Source organism: Enoplosus armatus, chromosome 20 (genome assembly GCF_043641665.1).
Source record: "Enoplosus armatus isolate fEnoArm2 chromosome 20, fEnoArm2.hap1, whole genome shotgun sequence".
NCBI lineage: Eukaryota > Metazoa > Chordata > Actinopteri > Centrarchiformes > Enoplosidae > Enoplosus > Enoplosus armatus.
Window position 1 is genome coordinate 8,083,364 of NC_092199.1, and position 23,001 is coordinate 8,106,364.

Consider the following 23,001-nt stretch of genomic DNA (forward strand, 5'->3'; position numbering starts at 1 on the left):
CAATAGATTGTGCTTAATGAGGAAACTTTGCAAGTTTTCAAAAAGGATTCTGTGAACTTTTACTCAACCCCCCCCCCCCCCCCTCTCTTTTTATTAGCAAAACTTGAGTTGTGACATATTTTTCCTGAATTCATGACAGAATATGAGCTTTAAGGGACTTTTAAAAGAAAAAAACATGAATGAATCCTTTAATGAAAATATGAACCCTTAATCTTTACAATGTACAACCCAGATAGAGGCTTGTTTTCTGCATAATCACCTACTTGAGGTAGCCAACCCTGCTTGTAAACGGTTGTGTTTGCACAGACTCCGGGTGATTCATAAACGTGTCCTTCTGTGAAATACTAGCAGGAGATTTCAAGCTTTCTGTTTAAAAGTAATGAATTACGGCGACGAAAAAATGTGCAGCCATTTAAGGATAAAGCCGAGAATTTGGTGTCTGCCGCGGCGAGCCATCCATCACGTCCACAATAAAGGAGTTTTTGCCTGACGGTCGAAATTTATGGTCGCCCTTCTCTGCCCTAATAACTCAAAGCGCTGTGTCAGAGCCTGACAGCCGTTGCCGAAAACAGCCCCCCTGTTATCAATCAAAAAACACTTGCATATGTTTAACTTTCGCCTGATCAGCAAGACATTTATAGGCTATTGAGTAATAAGATAAGTGGGTCTATTTCGATGGGAAGCTTTAAATGATTAATGGCAGCCACAAGAGGGGTTTTTAAGCGCTCTTGGAATAAAAAAGAACGATTTTTTTGGCTTGAATGTGGCGGAAATGTGGAGGAATATTTTTAATTTCCAAGACAAAAAAACACTTGAGAAATCACATGCTTTTAATAGTTGTCTGTAGCAGAATTAAGGCTCTGTAAAAATGCCTCAAAGCTTATCTCCAATTAAACAAATCGCAGTTTTGAGTTTTACCAGACCAGGCAGACTAACAGGCCTAAATGATGATGGAGAGACGCATCACTTCTTCTCTCCACTTCTCGTGGATTCACTTTACAGTAGTTGACCTGAATCTGACTGAGAAGAGGCACAAAAAAAATCTGCAGACAGCTGACAGATAACTGGCGTGCAGGACAGGCAACTGACAGATGACAGGCTGTGTGATTGAGAGGAGAAAGTTGCAGAAAATGTGAAACATGCCGATGGATATCGGTGCACGTTGGGGTGAATATTTGACCAGAAAAGCCCTGGGTTGGTGATTTTTCTTCTTTAAGTTATTCATTAATGTGTCTCTTTCGCAAGTTTCTTGCACAGAGCAGGCAATCAGGTGGGCTTGAACTACTTTTGCCTAATTGCAGTCTAGTTATCCAAAGAAAATTAGCGCAAAAGGACTTACTGGAAGTTAGAACAGGGAGTGTAAGTGTACAATATTCTGGCCAAAAGTGTAAATTTGCTTAATATCTTACAATAAAAGCTTTTCCATGCTCTGCTGTCTGGAATAAAAATTGTGTTAATTAAACTGTGTCTTGCGCTCACTTGATAAAGAGGTTTTGGTCATTTTCATCCCCTTGTTAGCCGTTGTCCACCTTCCCCAGAACCACACAGGATGCATGGGCAGCGCATGCGTCGAAGCGCCAATTACGCAAAGACGCATATAAAAACTCTAAATTAAAAGCGCTCGGAGTGGGTGAAATGTGAAATACACACCCGTGTGAGGAGGAAACGTCACATTGACTTGACCCTCCGAGCACCTCGGGATCTCTTTGTGATTGGGGGGCGGCACAGGCTGTGATCTGCGGACTACTTCAGATGCTGCTTGAGAGGAGGCGGAGTGATCTCTCCTAAACGCGAACCACGTAAACCGAGGCAGCTCTCGGACCCGCAGCCACATTGTCAGAGCGACGCCGGGGATGAAGCAACGCGGCTGTGACACGCACGGATTCTGCTCTCACACTGCGCGTCTCTCTTAAGGATTTAACATCGGTACTTTTAATCTCTGGCAGAGGCTTTAAACCGTCTGACGTTTTCACTGTTGGCTGTCTTTTACCCTACACATGTATTTCTCAACCATTTCCACGAGAATTGGGTCATGATCACATCGCCCACGGTCTCTGTCCTGAGAAATAGCACGAATCCAGCGTGGGAGAGCGGCTCCTCGGGGGATAAGGGCGCAGTGAAGATCCGCCAGCTATCCGTCCACAACTCCGTGTCTCCTGCAGACCCTTCTCGCCAAGCCAGTCGTCTTCCCATAAAGGTTTTGAAAATGCTTACGGCTCGGGCAGGACACCTTTTACACCCGGAGTACCTCCAGCCTTTACCGTCCACCCCGGTCAGTCCCATCGAGGTAAGCACTAACACCATTTTTGTGAAAACGTTTGCGCACACGGGCATCAATTCGCTTAATATCAAACAACAAAGTGTTTCACTCTGAAATCACTGGAGCTTCCAATCCGCTATTATGGGATGCATTTTGTGGACAGATTGGGTTAATAACTGATGACAAACAAGATTGTATTTATGGGTTTAATAACACTCTCTTAATGTGATGTTTAGACCTGATTTCTGAGTTGATTCCTTCGGTAGATTCGTTTTATCTGTGTTTTCGAATTTGGGCTCGCGTTGAAAATTAATGACCTTGTTGTTGCAAATTGATGCCCGTGTTTGTAATGTCGTTTTCGACGCGTGGCACTTGTACAGTCTTATCTTCTATCGCATGTAAATCAGCTCTGTGCGTACGCTGCCTCTTTACATGTCTATTACGCTGAGCTGTTATGAGTTTCATCCCGAGATAAGTTTATGCGCAATGCGTAAACTACGCGGAACGGTCATGTGTGCGTATTTACCACAAAACATGATATGCACAAGTGCTTTTATGATTTTCATTAATTGTGTTTTGTCTTATTTCACAGCTGGATGCGAAGAAAAGTCCTCTGGCTCTTTTGGCGCAAACGTGCTCTCAGATCGGCAAACCGGACCCGCCGTCCTCCTCCAAACTGTCCTCTGTGACCTCAAATGGATCTAGTGACAAGGAGACCAAATCCGGTCCGCTGAAAATGAGCGACATCGGAGCCGACGACAAATCTAGCTTCAAACCCTACTCGAAATCGTCAGAGAAGAAGGACTCGAGCAGCAGCCTCAGTGGAGATAAAACCAGTTTTCGAGTGCCTAGCGCCACCTGCCAGCCGTTCACCCCCAGGACAGGCAGCCCCAGCTCCTGCACCTCCGTCTCTCCACTGCCGGCTGACGGCAAAGCGGGGGACAAGGAGGAGAAGAAGGAGTCTGATAGCAATAAAAGCAGTACGACAGAGAGTAATGGCAGCCATAGGATAAGTGGAATTACCTCTGAGGGCAGCCAACACCCGGAGAACACATCTGGATCCAAGACTGTTACATCAGACTCAACATCTGTAACCTCATCGTCCTCCTCCGTCCTCGGCTCTGGACTGGTGGCCCCTGTTTCCCCATATAAGCCCGGTCATACAGTTTTCCCCTTGCCACCTGCTGGTATTTCCTATCCTGGAAGTTTAGCGGGTGCTTACGCGGGTTACCCGCAGCCCTTCCTCCCTCATGGAATGACCCTTGACCCCACCAAATCCAGCAGTCAGCTTTTAAGTGCACAGTTTGCTGCTGCCAGCTCTCTGGGATGCAGTAAAGCAGGAACGAGTCCCTTAGCTGGAGCGTCCCCACCGTCTCTAATGTCTGCTAGTCTGTGTCGAGACCCCTACTGCCTGAGCTACCACTGCACAAGCCATTTGTCCGGTGCATCCAGCGCTAACTGCTCACATGACTCTGCGGCGGCCGCTGCTGCCGCGCTCAAATCTGGATACCAGCTCATGTACCCGACGCACACGTTACACGGCGTGCACACCTCGGCCCCGGCTTTCACCGGACACCCCTTATATCCTTACGGGTTTATGCTGCCCAATGACCCCCTGCCGCACGTGTGTAACTGGGTGTCTGCTAACGGACCTTGCGATAAGCGCTTTTCCTCCTCAGAGGAGCTTCTCAGCCACTTGCGGACTCACACGGCCTTTGCCGGTACGGAGAAGTTGATATCCGGGTATCCGGGCTCGTCTTCTCTCGCCAACGCCGCTGCAGCCGCTGCTATGGCTTGTCACATGCATATGCCTCCTAATGGCAGCCCAGGCAGCCCAGGCACGTTGGCCCTCAGGGGCCCTCATCACCCTCTCGGACTGACCAGCCGTTATCACCCCTATTCAAAGAGCCCCCTGCCCACACCCGGGGCCCCGGTGCCGATGCCCGCGGCCACAGGGCCATATTACTCCCCGTACGCCTTGTATGGACAAAGACTGACAACAGCCTCGGCCTTAGGATACCAGTAGAGACAAAGAATTATACATTTATAAAGAAGATTTAGGCCCAATGAGTTTTATATTGTACTTCATGCAGGGACTGGATCCACGTGGGGATCAGTGTATTTATTTGCGATAGCTTCAAGCGTGACTAAAATAAAAAAATAATATAACTTTGAAAAGACTCAACGTGCATTATTTTACACAGGAGAGATTATTGTGTTATGTTTGACTGCGGGTTTTTGTGCAGATTTAAATGGGACCTTTTTAAGTGATGTGGATTTTATTCTACATGCTGAATCAACGGTTAGTCTTGCAAAAGTTATTTTAATTCTGCCGTAAGTCAGAGGGGTTGGAGGGCCGCCGGTGCTGAGTGATCTGACACGATGGACGTGGAAAATCAATCAGAGCGTTTCATGAAGCCCGTTTTTACGTGGATGGCGTTTTAAAAGCTTCACACAGCTCTGAAACGGTTTACACTGGTCTATTTCTCTAATTTTATTTTTTAAATACACATTTACTATGATACATCAACTGATTATCAGTTAAGTCAAATCTGGTCAAAAAGTTTTAATAAGAGGAATTTAACTTATTTTTCATTTAGTCTTTCTTTTTTTTAAATGTTTTGGGGCGTTAGTTAGGCTGCACAGTGAGACTGTAGGCTTGTGAAAGGTTACTATGGGATTTTAAATATTATGAATTTATTGAATTGGTCCATATTTTGTTTGTGAGGCTGTGGAAAACATAAATGCATATAAAGATTATACATATTTAATTTTATTGCTGACAGTCATGGCAAACTGTAACTCATTTCATATTATTCATAACTTTGGTTTAGTCTTTTATATTACCATGAGGCTAACAATGGGTTTTGCAAGGGGCCTACAGATGGAAAACTAATTTTATAATTGCAAAACAAAACCAATGCATGTTTTTATATCTAATATGAGACAATAGTGAAGCTTCTGTAGGCATGTATGTTTTTGTTTTATTAACTTATGGTGACAACTTACAGGCCTTGGTGTCATACAGTATGTACAATGTGTGTGTGTGTGTGTGTGTGTGTGTGGGGGGGGGGGCATTATCTCTCAGGCTCATCAAAACATGCTGAATCTTCTCAATCACGAGGTCATGGATTATTGTTTCATTAACGAAGACAAACGAGCTACTGATATCAGCGATGAGCTCGCTAAACAAAGATTTGCGATGACACCAGATGTGGGACGTTTCCACAGCTTTTGTGATCGCTGTAATGAAGCCATGAAGCGGAGAGCATGACATAAAGCAAGGCCGAACTATTTAATCAGCCCCTTAAAACAAATCAACTAAATCAAGCCAACAGTGTCATTATCCATCCTCAGTAAATCAGGCTGTTCTCCAGCAATAAAATCACCATCATTAACGGTCAGATGTCATATTCATCAAATCCAGCCATCCTTCATGTAGATGAGTCCCAAACATAGCTCTGTGATAGATGGTAATAAAGCCCCTAATCCACAATTCAGCTCTGCAACCAGTCAGCCATGAAGCCAGCGTAGATCATATGTGATGCATCTTTTTTCATTTACAAGCAGCACGTCAGCGTGTTGTGAACAAATGGGATTAAGACCTGTGAATATTATTTCTCAACATTTAAAGTGAGGTGTGACACTGCAGTAGAAGTTCACACATCCTCAGTGAACAGAGAAACCAGATTCAGAAACTTTGGTTTTTATAGCATCAGTTGCTGAATTATTTTGAATTTAGGGATAGATGTTAAGTCTGTGCAGTACAGCAGAGCATCTGCGCTCGTTACAGGAGGACTACATTGCTTGAAAATTAATAATATTTAGCAAGCCTCGGATTTTATAATGTTGTTATAAAAAGTTGTTTATTATTTATTAACGGTATATTTTCAAGTGATGGACTTTATAATGTAACATTTTTTTTATACAGGAAGTCTCATTACAATCAAGAACTCTCTTCTTTCAGAGACCTGAGAACAAATTACAAACATATAAGTGACACGAGTCAGTCTCATAAAACAGCCATTATACACAAAAGAGAAATTCAAACTATCTCAAATGATTAAAAATATCAGTAAGGAAAACTCTCAAAGTCCCTCACATGAATAAGTGTCTCTGTAACACTTTACCCCTATCTAGCATTTATAAGAAGTATAAAAACATAATATAATAATGTAGTTGTGAGCAGATGTAAATGTTTATTAATTAAAGTCCACCTGCAGGCTGATATAAACAGATAATGAAAAACTGTACATTAATACACACTTGAAAATGTGTCCTTACATCTGCATACAACTACATTATTGTGTGTTATGCACCATTTATTACATGTTTATGTAGTGCTAAATAGTGTGTGTGTGTGTGTGTGTGTGTGTGTGTGTGTGTGTGTGATGCCATTATTCCAGTAGTAAGGTACATAGTGCATGAAACCAGTTTTCCCCAGTTCAGTGACACTATAAGAACCTATGTTGTAATCTGCTGTCATTAGCTTGGTATTCTACTTTAAAGATAAAAAACATCCTTAAACATGGACAGCAATTCCTTATACATTATACATACGTACACTGTGGCAAATGGTATCCAATGGTAATTCACCAATAATACTGTACAGATTGTACAATGTTTTTTTTTCTGTTTTAAAAGAAGAAATAAGAGAATCCCTGGAGTAAGAATCCAATTCAAATTGTTGGTTTATGAGCAGGAGATTTGTAGGAGAATCTCCTGTCCAGCCAGTATACATAATACATACTGTGTCAATGGTGTGAATGTGGGAGCACCAACACTTTGACTCTTTGTCATACATTTTGTCTTTACAGCTTGAGTTTAGAAAAAGCTAACTTAATTAAGGAGGTCTTGAGGTCATGGGGGCAGATGCTGCATCATAATTGGTACGTCTCTGTGTATTACATTAACCGGCTCAGTGGGCTTCACTTGCATCTATCCTACCATGTTAAAGTCTATCAATCTTTACCTAGCAACAGAGGATCTCTTTCCCACATGTTTGAATTTAAAACACTGTCAGGACGTGAGACACTGGATGGCTTTGTGACTACATGTTGAATCACGGGGACAGCCCCACCTGTTCTGCTTTGAACTGGAGCATGAGCAAGACTCGTGGCCTTTCACCCGAGGGGGAGCAGATCAGCACAGCGTGGCCCATCGCGGACATGTTGATGTTGATGTTAAAAATGGTCACTTCTGCACAGCTGCACGCCATGTGTTACACCGTCTATGGTCTGTTATGGTTGAAGGTGGTGAACATCAGGTTCATCCTCACAACACCCACAGTCGCGTACAAAAACTAACTTTTTTAAAAATTCTGTTCATGCATCAAAGACACATCAACCAGCTTTCAAACACTTGTTACACATGTTGGGGTCATATAATGAATTTGACACCCTTTTGTTTGCCGTATTAATGATCCAAGGAAGGGATTTCCCCATTTTTACATAAACTGTTGCTGCTTTGAATAAATCTTCCTCAGTGCTTATGTACTCTGGAAAGGCAGGCAGATCTCTGTTTACATACGCAAAAGGAAAAACCGATGACCTTTTTGCATGTTCAATCAGCTGAGAAGTGTGTCTTCCATCATCCACAGAAACATGGTGGTTTATATTTGCAGGAGAAAGGCTTTTGGCTTTTCCAAACAATCCCCATATTTATCATCACTCCATCATTTCCTCCCTTTGACAAGCAAAGTAAACAGTAGGAATGCAAAGTTAAAGCTGGGTTTTACTGAGCCGCTGACCTTTGGAGCTCGTCCTCTTCTATCAACTCTAGTGAGGCACCATAAAACGAAGGAAGTGAGCTTGGTACACTGAGATTATCTTAATGTGGATAACTTGCGTGTGGGTGTATATTCCGTATACTCACAATAAAGTGTGTTTTTTTGTTACAAGACAGCTGATGGGAACCGGAGAAAAGGGGAATTTTCTCTCGAACAGAGTCTGTCAACACACAAAGCAAAGGAAAGAGCAACAGTGAGTTAAACAGTGGGCCCTTGTCTTTCAGCACTCAACATGCCCTATAATTTACACACCACTGACAGCGGCCATTTTGAAGTCTGTCATAGGCTGCAAACTTTTTGTCTACAAACATCTTGCTCACAGTGAGTCGACTTCTGCTGTGGCCTGGGTGATTAATGACTTATGGCCGTATTGTGTGGAGGTGGCTAATTAACTGCAGGCAGACTGAAGATACACGCTATGAAAACCCTCCTCTGATAACCCCAACTTTTTCCCCTCCTCGTCTTGGCATGTGGAAGCTCTTACTGACAAATTTGCAAGAAGCAGACTAACTTTGAGTAAGATGAATGGCCTCAGAGAACAGTAAACAGCCTTTAATTTAAGAGTGTTTAAACGTATGACACACTGGCATTGTGCTTCCACGCTGTTCGTGCTCTCTGGTTGGAAAACGCAGCCAAAGTTCCCCCGCTGTTGGTTTAAAATTAGGCTTGGCATATTCATGGAGGGAGTTTCTGGGTGCTCAGGCTGGCAAACATGTGTTCATTGCCTCTTTAGGCTTTCTGTAGTCCCTTCAGACTGACATTCTGAGACAAAGACAATCAGTTTCTTTAGCAGTGAGCAGGACGCCAATGAGGAGAACATCTGATACAGTCATAAACAAGTAAAATTCTTTTGTAGAGCCAGCAGAGGAAGAAGACAAAGAAAACATTATGTTGCACACTAACTAACAATAAACCAAAGCCACACAAGCTATTCTTTAAGGTCAGCGGCTCGTTGTACCAGACACATGACTGGCCAGAAATTGTGCAGCCATCCCCTCCACTTTATCTCCCCCTTCCTATTATTAGGTTTGTTAACATACTGTATTGCCGTGTTTGCGGTCATGTCGACAAGCTAACTTAATCACATTACTATCGAACTCGTGTACTTCGCCCAGCGCGACAGTTTTAGTGCCAGAATTATTGCCTTGACCTATGAGAGGAAATTAGCTGTGGACACAACTTGGAGACTTTTCTTCCTGGTGAAAAAATGAAAAAATATATATTTACAAGAACAGTGACAATGATGGAAAATAGCAGAGAACAAAAATGTTCTTTCAATAATGCTGCAAATGAAAAATGCCACGTGGACCCAAAGTGGTGCAAAATGCATAATGCCAGCTGGCAGACTATTACAGGTGATGGACATTTCACTTACCTAAGTCAAATATAACAGACTGCTGTTCATTAATATACAGGAGGGCCTGCAGAATCGAGCCTGCCATCTGGTTAAATCGACAGAGTAATCTACAGCTCGTGATTAGAGCTGAGGAGCAGAGTTTCTCTTTAATCTTTTTCAGTTTTCAAAAAAAAAAATTCCATCTGCACCATGTGGCACATCATTTTTCTTTAAGACAAATGGACTGTTTTTGTACGATCCAAAATTAGATCAGCAGAAAACAATCAATCTTGTAAAGGGCCTGGGAAAAGAACTGAGATTTGGATTCTGTTTTCCCTCCTCTTGTCTTTAGCGTCACACCTCTTACTTTTCATTGCATGACTGGCTCTGCAGCCATCAGCATTCTTCCCATGATGCTCTCTGCTCAGTGCCATCACATGGCATACCCCGGACTAATGATGAATATGAAAATGTGCCTTAATATAGTGGTCCCTCCTCAGCTTTGTTTCCCTGAGGCGCTCGACAACAGATGGTGACCTGTGAGAATCTGTGACATCAGAACCAAAATCCACACTGAGGCAAAAGAAGAAGACAAAATACTTCAAGTCATCCTGTCTGCAAATTAGTGAGATGACACAACTGTCAGGTGCCAGCCTCCTGTGACAGCCCTCCACCCCACCCCACCCCTCCATTACAGGAGCAGCGATGCTTTCACTGCACGACAAAAGGGAAATGGGTGCATGTTTTTTTATAGGAGACCTGTCTGTCAGCTGGCTCTCAAGTCATAACAAATCACCAGCACTCAGCTGAGGCTGAACATTCAGGGCGTCAGGAGGAAGACGGATGACCTGCAGGCCTTTGAAGTGCTCTGGCAGTTCAGATGGCTCAGCGGCGCTGACAGAGAAATATACACAACAGAGCAACCAATAATGAGAACATTAAACATTCCAGCCACCTGACAGGCTGACAAAAACAGCCTGGCCTCACATCAATCATCCACTGAGACATAACCTTGACAATTAGTCCCCTCTGATACTCCCCGTAACCCCTGGGCCTGCACTGCAGTGCGACTCCACTTAAAGGAGGAGAAAACCAATCTAATTCCTTAATTCTGATTGATAAAGACATAGTAGAGACGGAGCCCGCGATATATCGGTTCAACAAAATGATGGATTCAGATTCAGTTGGCAAGCTCTTTGTAAAGTAATGACTCTCCAAGGATAGATAGAAAAATGCATTGAAGATGTTTCGGCTAAGAACACAAAAATGTATCCAGCATATGTTTATGGCTCTGCCTGCTCAAATATGTGTTTTAATGACGCCCCACAGGCATTTGGAAGCTATATAAATACTTGTAACAGAGCCAGCACTTATGTTTCAATATAACTGAAGGCACAGATCAGTATAAAGCATGAATAGTTCTTTAATGTGTGCCTAACGAGGTTACATATCTTACATCTGTATCTGTGTAAACATGTGCTAAATTTCAAGTCTGCTATTAAAAAGCTCTATAAATTCTGCTCACTAAAAGAGTCAATATTATTAATGCTCCAAAAAAATAACTCCAGTCCTGTTTCTTTTGAGCATACTCCTCATTAGCCATGTACAAAATGTATATTTACTCCATCCCGCACTCTACACTCCACGTTCAAAGCAGTTGGCCCTCCCAAAAAAGCAAAGGGCCATGTTGTCATCACTCTATTCACTCTAACTATGTAGTTACCGTATGACAAATGAGCCATGTGAAATGACATTTCCCTTTTGCTTTCACACCTGTAGAGAAAAAGCAAAGCATCCGACAGATGGATGGATGGATGGCAAGACCTCATAACTACTGTATCTTCCTCTCATTTGGTGAAATGGAAAGAGCCGGGCCAAGGACTGTTTACAAAAAAACTACCTGAGACGGAGCTGCAGAGTTCCAAGCCCTGAGGATGATAAATGGCTTTGCTAACCCTGTGGGACTTCAGACCCAAATGAGGACGGAGCTAATTGCCGTGCGAAATACTTTGGCATGAATGGAAAGAAAATGCAGGCAAGCCGCGGCCAAAAAAGGGCCCAGTTGCTGCTCTGAACTCCTAGTTGGCTTTTGCTTACAAGAGTTCACTCGGTGTCCATAAATCATGGACTGCTTACAGCTGAAACTGCCCTTAGTCATCAACATGCAATAGACTGAGTGACAGATTCCATCCTGACTACATTAGCCCCCAGTTCAAACGAGGCTCATTTTTTTTTTTTTAAACTCTCCTACCATCTTGAACCTCACAGGAAATGAAAACCAGATGGCTGAGGATAGCTGTGTATAACATAAAGCTGAGCTCATAAGGGAGAAAAAGACACATAAGAGGAACAAAAAAATATATACACATTGTTGAAGGAAATGACAGGGGTCAATTTGAGGTATCCTGGGTTTTTGATATCCTTCAAATGCTGCTTCAGATACGGCTTTATCCTGAGGCTATGATCTGCAGCACATTACTCATTTTCAACTGACAGGAGACCTGAAATGTGGTTTCACTCTGTGTTACTCCCACACATGTGAGCACAAGCGCAAACTCCACAATCACTCTTTGGTGCTTTCAGTATTTCTGAACTCCTGTCTTGAACCAGGCAGAACTCAGAGAGCACATACCTCCAAAATAATCAATGAATTTTATATTTTAATGATGATAGCGATAGGCGATAATGGGATACATGTGCCAGATTCTTTTTATTCAAGTAAGTGCAGTAGTCAAGAGGAAGTAAATGAGTAGGTGAAAATGTTTAAAAACTACCAATGCGTTAGTCTGTCTCTCACACTGTCTGTGGCACAGACTAAACTATTCATCATAATAATGAACAGAACATGTTGCCCAGTGTAACGGTGAGACTCATAAATGGGTTTTTTAACGTTTTAAAAAACAGTGGAGATCAACGGCACTATGGAATAAGCTATGTCAGGCTGTAGCTACACAGGAAATACTTTTGGTCTTTTCAGGGGATTTGTTGACAATAAGAAAAATTTGGAATATCACACGATACCCAACAATTATTCTAGTCTTATCTTTAGGCCCCTAAAGTCTTGTCTTGTCTTATTTTGAATCCCAGTCGCGTTTTATCATTATTTAAAGGGTTGGTTCACCTAAATTACATATAAACTACTTGTGACTACTATTATTATGCTGACGTTAGCATTTAGCTCAAAGCACAGCCTCACAGTGCTGCTAGCATGGCTGTAGACTTGTTTAAATCACTGCTGTGAGCAATCCAAACTCAGAGGCTGATCTATCAAATTCTGACAATTCTGGACAAAAACAACCAAAACTATCTGCATGGCTGGACACTGAAGATCTTGATTCATAGTTATCTGAGACATATTCCGAACTGTATTCAGTCTAATCAGATCAGTTAGGGTCCCAATGTCAGGTCCCAGGTCACTGTATAATTTGGTATGTTTTTCATGAGTTTCCTAGATATGACTAGAGGTAAATGAGGAGATATGTTTATTTTATAATTTGGCTGAACTGGCACCAACTTTTTACTGTATAATAAAACATTTATACTGACTGTTTAAGGATTACAAATTATATTCTCTGAGGGAAAAAAATATCCCCCAGTTCGGTACTAATAAGGCAATCAGCGTATCTCACATAATAGCACATATTTATCAAGTGTTTTGTAATCAGTTTGGTCAACCTCTCCCAATGCCTCCTGGGGATTCTCCTAATGAGCCAGCTTTCAAATATATTTAATTCCTTTAATTCCAAATAGGTAGAGCTTACAGCTGGTATATGTTTGCTCATGATCCTACATGTAACTACCAGCATGATTAGACCTTTAAAGTATTCTTTTTGTGATCTATAATGTAAAGACCACGAAGCACATCATGCTCAGCTGGTTAAGTAAACATCAAAGTAAACTCACAAAGAGCCTCATGTGGACACGGAGAGCTGCACTACAGCAGCAAATGACTGCAATATACTGCAAAGCAATTTATTGAGCAAAGTAAGCCTTTGTTTTTAATAATGGTGATTTATATATGTTTATCTCAGGGATCTTTACCTCACAATAAATTCCTTATGCAAGCTGCAATCAATTACATTTTTAGTTTTCTAGCCACCATCAAGCAGACCTATGAAATATTCCCACCTGTCCTTCAAGCCATAACGTTATTTGTGATTTTATTTTATGAGAAAAGCTGGTAGTGACTCATTTTAATTCAATTGCATGAACCGGAGGCACAATCTGTTTTTCATGTTCTCTGGCTCCAGCTGAAAACACCTGCCCTGTTCTCACAGCTAATATATTAAGTAGTAAGTGCCTGAGCAGATGTTGTAGGGTCAGCAGGGAGTCTAAGGCCTATAGAGCGCTCAATATTTATTGGACTGGATCAGAAGGCAATGACATGAGCCGTCTTCTCCCTTGATGAATCACGTTTTACATAAAGGTAGAAGCCGGAGCATGCTCTACCTTTCTAGAAACACCTTTTCCAATTTGTCAGCCTCTAAATCATTACAGAGGCCTGATATCGGCAGGTATTTCTACCCCAAGAAATGCCAATCAGGGAGAAGGCTCTTGGAAAATGTTCGAAAAACTGTTCAACTTTCTCACTGGAAACTGTAACACACTGGAATCTTTTATTTGTGTTTGCTTTGCAATCACTCACAGAGATCAAAGCCCGCGCTTAAGGCCTCGGTGTCAGCGCAAGACATCGATGACATCTCCCATTCACACCGCGTCTTCTTCCTCACATCTCACATGCACTCAGTCGTCACATCCCACAACAAAGAGAGATGCCCCGAGTTATCATCCATCAAACCGAGCCTTTTATGGCCCATCAAAAGACAATGAACTGCCAGAGTGAAAGGAGTGTTTGCAACATGAAGTGACAGCGAATACTCCAGACACAGATTAAACAGCGTTGGAAATGAGAGAGCTACATAATGTTTGGGTAATTTGTGAGAATTAGACGTTATGATTCATCTTTATGAAGGGAAGGAAGCTCAGATATAAGCACAGCACGGGTCCCCACTCTGATAGTTCAGGCATCTCAATTTACTTTTGGTTTTGAAGTACAGGCTTCATATGGTTACAGAGTGAAACACTTTGTTTTCAAACATCGTCAAATGTCTTCAACGCCTCAGTTCTAAGGTATGAGCTACAAGTTAAGATATAAAACAGGCTTACTTTCCCTCAAAGGCATCCCATTTATTCCCTCTATTATCAAAGCAAAAGAGGTTTAAGAATAAAGGGGGCTACTGGCAGTACAGAACATCATTGTGTACAATAGAAGACTTGCAGCATAAACCATCAACGGCTCTTATCTCCATGGATTATTCCTCTCAAGTCAACCATCAAGCTCGGTGGGTAAGGTGACGTACACAGTTGTGGTGTGCGCCACCACGTTTTGCCTAGCATTCGGCAGAGAGTGAAACAGGACACTCGCATGATTATACTGTATCCTGCCTGTTTCTGATTTATTGTGACAGCAGAAACTCCCTGCAGAACCATGTCGTCAGGTGCTAGGACTTGTGCTGTGTGGGACACTTGATAGGCTTCGGGCTTCTAGTCAAGACCTTGCGAGAAAGTCTCCAGAGACGCTGCTGAGAACACTCAAAATCCTCATTACTAAATATACAAGCGCATATCTACTAATGGTGAGCGGAAACGGACCACTCACACTTGGCTTGAAAAGTAGCAGCTGTGAATTTTTTTTAAACTAGAAATGCTTAAAGGGGTAATCCTCCAGATTCTCATACTTTACCCCTGCTGCGGAATTTTAAGTTTTTGGCCCTGTTTTGGTTTGCTATTTAGCAAATATCTCATAAACTAGGGAACAGATGAAATTAAATTTGGTGAATGTTGGAACAAGTGATTAGTTTTAAGTCCTGATCCAGAATGGATCTAACATTATGAACATTTGAACATTGCCATATTCTCATGAACTACTGCGCTCACTTGTTACTTTCCATGTATCTCATAATTGTTTATGTATATTTCTTAAGCATATCTGGGTACAAACAAATTAAAACTTTCTAAACATTTGTTATTATTACAAAAAACTAATTTAAAGGATTGTGCGGCCTTGGCAGAGGTACGTGCTCTTTGGCTTATGGCGCCACCTTTGGTGAAGACCCATTATTGCTTTAGTGTGTTTGAACAGCACTTCTCAAAGACCACTTGTAAATAAATAATTGTCAGCAAGACTGATATTTTTTTCCTTAAACTTCGTAAAGATTACGTTTTTCTTTTCTCTGCAGGTGTCAGATTATTCTTTCCTTCCTTCATCCATGCAAAAAGCTACCTAACACTGCACATTTTAGAGCAATAAATATACAACTACCTAAAGCCTGAATTGCTATTGAATTATATGAAACTTTTATTTATATGAGGATGTCACAGATAATTACTTCCTGTTGGGAGTTCAAACCTCTACTCTGAGTCACCTTTACACTAGTGCTGTGTGCCATTTTCATACTACACATTAACAGTATACAGTATGTACTCAATACTAATTTTCATATAATGCTATAAGAAATCAATGTACCTTCCTGTTTTGTAATTACAGGAAATAAAAGAATTAATCAAAGTCAATCAAACCGCAACTTTGATTAAGCTTCACAAAGAGAAAATATTTTCCCTAAGATTTTACTTTTTTGTTTTCTGAGATTTACCCAGAGCTGTTTCACCACCACCCACAATTACTTCCTCCATTTCCTTTGTGCATTGCATTGTGGGACAATAGTCTCCACCAACAACACATTCTCAAATCTGAAGTGTTTTTTGAGTGTACTTTTGTCACTTTTACAGTGTGAATGCGCTACACACTGAAGAGGACATTTGACATATTACAGCAGCAAAGGCACAGGTGTTACTAATAAAATTAATGATGGCTGAATTTCATTTAGCTGCTTCAGTTTCAGGGCCCTGGCGTACTGGCTCACTGTCGCAACTGGCATGACTTACTGGGACACTTTAATAGAACAGAGCCATCGTTAATGTTATTAGTAACACCTGTGCTTTCCGTACTATGACAAGTCAAAATGTCTGCTGTAAAAAGGCCTATTGGGACTCAAGCTGTCTCACAAATCCATACTACGTACTAATTCTAGCTAGTTTCAGTATGTAGTTCACACTTAAAAAGCGACGAAATAAAGAATACTCAGTGACAGTTTGAATAAAATGAAATAAATTAAAAAACACATTTTTGAGTGTGCCGTTGATGCAATGCACAAATAAAATGGAAATGCTCACAGCTGGAAGAAATTAAAAGTAATTGTGGATGGTGGTGAAACAGCTCCAGGAACATCTCAGAAAACAATAAGTAATTACTACATGTTTGGAAAGAGATATCTTAGATTGACATGTTGCACATGTATTGTATCATTTCCTGTTAGCAGTTAAAAATATCAACATACTTTACCATTTTATACACACAGTGATGATAAGTATGAAGTATATACTGTATGGAATTAGTATGGATTTGGGACATAGCTCAGGTATCAAAGGTCCTGTAAGGCAACTCAATAGTCTTTCCTCAGAGAGAAACTCTTGAGAGAAGAAACACTTCCCCGTGTGTTTGTATTCTCCTTTTTTGTGTATCATAGTGAAACCCCAGGACCCCAGGCCAGCTCTATCACACACTTAATTAAGGAGTTTAGCGGTGGCTGTCAGCAGCATTTGTCTTCAGTGATTCACAGCAGTCAGTCTTTAGTCAGATGTGAGGATGTTGCCTTTAAAAACCTGCTTTCCTGTGTAACCCTGTTGTGCATCTGGACACTAAACACACGCTTCTCACTGCAGACGAGGGTGGTGGTGCCGGGGCCGAGTGGGGCCAGGGTGACTCTGGTCTGGGCCTTGGTGTTCTGCTTGTATTTTAGTGTTGCCAGCCTCCAAAGGTGCAGATGCACAGCTGTCTGTGCCACTTCAGGAGTCTGGACAGAGTGATTACGCTCCACAGCAACTGAATGGGATCCTCCCTTGTGTTGTCCACTGGAACATCTTAATCATTGATTATCGCTCCATTGTCTCACATCACATAACGCTATGTGCTATTTCAGGGACACCAGTGAACCTTTCTGTATGTGTTGCTTGCTCTTGTTTAGTAATTCTCAGCTCTCTGCTGTGACAATTACATTAAAATAGTTCTAATTAGATACTGTGCAGTAAATTATTCATTATACTTTTGTTTGTGATCCCCTTCAGGAATAATTGAAAATATACTTAATTAACACTTTCATTAAAAGCTTTCCCTGAATAATGTGCAATTGTTGCTTTTCTTCTGTCAGCCAGTAATTGTTGTAATATATGTTTGTCTGGGGGGGGTTAAAAAAAAAATACAGTTTATAGCGGTATCACCTGAACACAGCACTTTGAGCATGAAGGGAGGCATTATTCAGAATAAATGGATTATCAGGGAAACCAGCATAAATGACTCAATAAAACTGTTAAGCAGCCAGCCAGCCAGCCAGCGGTGGCCAACATGATTAATCACAGGCGTTCCAAGATTGGATTTATTTTGTCTTTTATTTCTCCTTTAATGACTAGCCGCGAACACCACTCTTAATATATCGCCCATGTTTCTAGATTACCGGTGACTAATGAGGATTCAAAATGGCCGTTATCTACATTAATGTCTTTTTATTTGAAAAGTCAATACCGACCGTGTGTCTGTGAGGAATATTCTAGTGAGAGCGACTTGCAGTGATCCGTTATAAGCCTCCCAATTAAAAGGGTTTTGGAAAGCATTAAGGTACGCTGGCATTTGAGTACACGGGTGTATCATTGCACTGTATTTATAATTTTCTACCGCGCTTGATATTACTCATTAAAATACTTGCCTCTCCATTTATCAGCCAGATCCACTTATCAGTATATTTACAATCCCTCCACATACAAATGAATTAGTAAAAGGCTCCAAGAGTATGTTGTCACCTGTTTTCTCTGCAGAGGATCAATGCTCTGCATTTGTGAGGCTATACTTTACATGTTCCTGTTTTCAGAGGGGCTTTAGTGCATGGAGGTACAGTATATTCTTGGTGGAAGGCTCTCAGAAGGCCTTGTGTTGAAGCAGGAGATATAGCTCAATTTAATGAAATAGTCCGACTCAGTAATGACCCTAGTGATTCATATATCCGTAAAGGAAATCAATCCCACATCAGCTAAGTGCAGAAACAGGATCCTCTGCAGCCTTAAACCTTGGCAATGGGTAATACACGCTAAACTGTAGGTTACATTAAACTGGAACATGTCATTGATGTACAGAACAAGACAGATGAAGTTCATTACAGAGCTGAAAACAGGTATGAAGACAAAACATTGACTCCAATAACGGGCGGTAGAGAGAATGTAAAACACAGGCCCAAGGCAGTGCTTTGTCAGACTGGACTGTTGTGCCACCAGACTGTTGTTCTTTCCATCTATGATTTAACACAGCCGAGCACGGCTAGATGGCACCCTGGAGAGGACTTGATTTTCATGTTTGCCAATCTTCCTGTATACCTGCCCGTGGTGACCATAAATACACTTTTATGCCTCCCGGAGAAATGCTTAAAGAAGCAGTTTGTCCAATTCTGTATGGACTCGCATGGCAATATTCTTGATTGATGACAGCAGCAAAGTTTAGAAGACGCCCCGGAGAGTTTTCCAATCTCATTTGTTTGGGAGTTTTACATTTGAGCATTTCTGCTTGGCTGTATTTATGTGGGTTTTGGACTCCTCTGCTCTGAGTCTTTTGTTCCCACAGTTCACTAATGAGGCAGAGCACCACCAGTGGCCATGGTCATCTCTAAGGGCATTTTGTGGAGGGATGCTGAGATGTGGTCACCTCCAAAATAGGAGTGTTTAAATAGATTTTAAAAAATCTCCAGGAAACCTTTAACATGCTTGGCCAGCTGATAATAGGCAAATAAATTGCTCTCGGTCAGTTAACCCTTTTCAGGACCATTGATGGATTTAGGCTGCATATCATCACGGTTGGGCAAAACCTAACTAGGGCTGCAACTAACAATTCTTTTCTTTACATATGAATCTTTTTTTTTTTTTTGGAATAATCCATTTTGCAAGCACATTGCATGTATTCTTGACAAACATGTTGAGTGTGTTTCCTTCGTCATAAAACATTTGCAAAGCTGATTTTTTTTTAATCTTAATTCATGCACCATTTACATCCAATTTTGCTAGCTTGCAGTCTTCTTCACGGCCTTTGGAAGCACATTGCTACGCTTCTCTGCTCGTTACCACCACCAACTGTCGATCAGTGAAATAGTTTAAACTTCCCCGCAAGCACAATGCAAACTAAACGTGGGCCGACTTGTGCACATATTGTTCCATAGGTTTACTGGTGGTCTAGTCTCACATCTCAACATTTCAGAGAAAGGTCTGGCTCAACACGTTCACACAAGTCATTCTGGGATAAGGGGGAAAAAACGCTCTGGTTTTACATTGATTACAAAACAAATCTGACTACACACACACATATATATATATATAATTCTCTCGATATGTGATTGCTGTTTAAAAAAAAATGCACATTTCAATGAAAGAACAAGGATTACTGTGACTGTGTTGTCACCATCTTGCCACCTGCTTAAGCCCTCTTCAGTAGGCACTACACTGACAAACTGGGGGGTCTGTATACAAAATGGAATGACCCACCTAAATACAACTCAGCTGGGCTATACATAGAAGTAGCCCTAAAGCTTTTTCTGGGATTGATATATGGTAGCAGCATGACGCTGTCCCACCCAGCAGCTCTAACTATCATAAATACCTCCCATCACAGAGCAGGGCGGGTCAGTGCTGGGATTGGTTGACTTGACAAAATGACTTAGTTAAGTTTTTGTTTTACTTGTGTTAAGAGCTCATGGCTTTGAACATCAGTTTCATTACTTTGTGTGTGATTTGCATACATGTTGTGTCATATGTTATTATCAAAAAATATTCTTATTAATACAGAGATACTGATTTCAACCATATCACTAATCCCTAGTTTCTAACCTTTTAATTTCTGAAATGTTACACTCAGACACTAATGACATTCGCTAACAACTGGGGCTTGATGTCACCACTTTATTATTATGTGAATGATATGTTGATTAGGTACTGACACAAACTGGGCTATTTTAACACACAGGATCAAATTCATTAATTGGCATTAATTGGTGAATTAAAGTATAAGTCAATATCTTCCTGTACGCTGATGTTTCCATGACTGAGACGTAATTAAAATAATTAACTGTCCAAGCTAAGAATACATTGAGCTCATAACAGGGGGGGGAGGGTGGCTGGAGACACAAGTTCATCAACCTGAGCCTTGTGTTTCTAAATAGCGCAGGATGCCAGCTATTCAGGATTTTAAAGGCAGTGAAAACACATGTTGTCCATGAGTTATTTCACATATACAGATTCCTGTATTTGATGCACCAGAGACATTTAATCAAAATTTGATTATGTTGTTGGGCCGCTGTCAATAAAATCTGATCAAACCACACCCACACATTCCTGATGAACTCGATTAGCTGAGTATTTGAGTGTTAACACACAAATAATAACTAAGGATGTCTTTTTCAAAAAACTTTGATTGCTGTTATTTGGTCATGAATATTTAATGTTGAAATATGTTATAATGTTGAAATATATTATAGTATAGGCCAGTGATTCCCAACCAGGGGTACTAGGAGGAAAATGAACACACAAATAGGAATACAAATTGGTGTGAAACTGATGCATAGTATATTTGTACAATTTCCCCCCGGGGATCAATAAAGTAATTCTGATTCTGATTCTGATTCTGATTTATTGTCAAACTGGACCAAACCAACTGGAAACAGAAAAAGAGACCCCTAGCTAATAGGGTCTAAGGATCTAAAATACAGCTAATTGTAAAATGAACAGCTGTTCCTCCACCCTGATATTTCCATGATTAATGAAATTGACACATAGTCAGAGATCTGCCCTGACGCCTGTTAGGTGATCCGGAGTAGAAACTGTGACAGTGGTGCTCTGAGCCAAATGAACAAGACTGAATCAGACTGAATAACCGGCCCACATGGTCACCCAGACAGATACACTGTAACGTAACATTTAGAGTCACATTACAGCGCCTTATGCCTTCCCAGTCAATAACGAGATGATTGGTTGGCGGTGGCATGTCTAGTTAGCGGTACATTGTTGCGCTTGACATTTATCATAGCTTCGGGGTCACGAACTCGAGGCTAAACAGCGACTGAATCATTAAATGTGAACGGCTGCAACTTCACCATCTCGGAGGCACTGACATAAGTGTTTTCATGCTGAAACGAGTGACTAACTTCCGCTAAGCTAAACACGTCTTTGTTCAAACTGGGACACTATGCGCTAAGAGGGACTTATACTCCGGGGTTAGTGAAACAATGGTCGCTTTAACAAGCAGATTATTCGCATTTGATATTAATACCAATTACTGTTATAGATGGATGTCTTCCTGTAAATCAAGTCACGTGTTTTGTCTGGAGAGGCCATCATTCCTATTTAGACTGGATACATTCAGCATACTCAGTTCTTGAATAATGTAGAAAAGCATTATAATTGTGCTATACCAGAAAACAATTGACATAAAGATCCAATTGTCCTTAACCTCCTTGAAAGGCAGCAATTGGTTTATATAGTTATGTACCTCTGCTTGGACTCCAATACTGCAGATTACTATTAGCAACATCTTCGCCATGTTTTGCAACTCTACATTTGAAAACATTTCCACTGTGAATGGAAATTAAAACAAAAAGAAGGGTCAGTTATCAGATAAATTAATTCAGAGTGCAGAATCTGTAGTTCAATAAAACAATCCAAATAGCTCAGTTTCCACTCTTAGGCTTAAAGCAAATAGGATGCTCAATAAAAACATTGCACTGGCCCTCTCTGTTAAAAAAAAAAAATCAATAGCTAGAGGACAAAGAACCTATAGCCATCACTTAATTCTCTTATCAGTGTGATTTAAGGGACAAGGATGATGTTAAATAACTGTAAATCCTTATCTTTGACTTTGTGGGTGGTTTATGGCAGTTTCAACTGCAGTTCAGAGACAGAATGTCCATACCTTCTGCCGGATACACGATTTATAGCTTTATTACTCTTTGTCTAAAAGAGCACAGAAACATATAATTGAAAGGAAGAGATAGCAGCGAGCGGGTGGAAGAGCCAGAGAGGGGGCATGCAGGAACTGAGACTCATCATTGCTAGAGACATATCACAACGACAGTTTTATGGCTGAGGAGCCGGCCCTCTGTTTTTTTGGGGGTCGTTTTTATGAAACAAGCGAGATCCAATTTTCTGATTCATCTGCAAGCGGTCCGGATTGAGTTTAGTATTCTAACGCCGGGCTGCAAACTGGCCTACATGAGCGTAGAGGTCACAGAGAGGGCTTGAGGAGTTGAAGTCATGAGTTTGTGCTTACACTGTCACAGGCACGCTCATATTTTTGCCCTCAGTGACAACAAGCCTATTGTTCTCGCTGATAAGGCTTCAGTGTGCACAGTAATGGGAATTAAGCAGGGCATAAGTCACAGAGAAATTGGGTGACAGCAGATCAATAGATAGTGGTGAAGCCTCAGGGACTATTACTGAAGAGGACCCCTTTGTTTGTCCACTGGTGGGGAGAGT

At 41.3% G+C, this 23,001-nt stretch overlaps 1 protein-coding gene across 1 annotated transcript; it reads left to right on the forward strand.

Moving 5' to 3' along the window:
- Positions 1-2,032: 2,032 nt before the first annotated feature.
- On the forward strand, positions 2,033-4,401 carry LOC139303443 (zinc finger protein 503-like). Its single transcript, XM_070927264.1, has 2 exons — positions 2,033-2,287; positions 2,853-4,401. Exons 1-2 carry the CDS (start codon positions 2,033-2,035, stop codon positions 4,284-4,286), a joined length of 1,689 nt encoding a protein of 562 aa, XP_070783365.1. The 3' UTR covers positions 4,287-4,401.
- Positions 4,402-23,001: the final 18,600 nt, after the last annotated feature.

What these genes read in the sequence shown, in the direction of transcription:
- LOC139303443 (XM_070927264.1), top strand. Translation starts at nt 2,033, where the DNA reads ATGATCACATCGCCCACGGTCTCTGTCCTGAGAAATAGCACGAATCCA. An exon ending in CCCCGGTCAGTCCCATCGAG is followed by an intron (nt 2,288 to 2,852) that starts GTAAGCACTAAC and finishes CTTATTTCACAG; the next exon opens with CTGGATGCGAAGAAAAGTCC.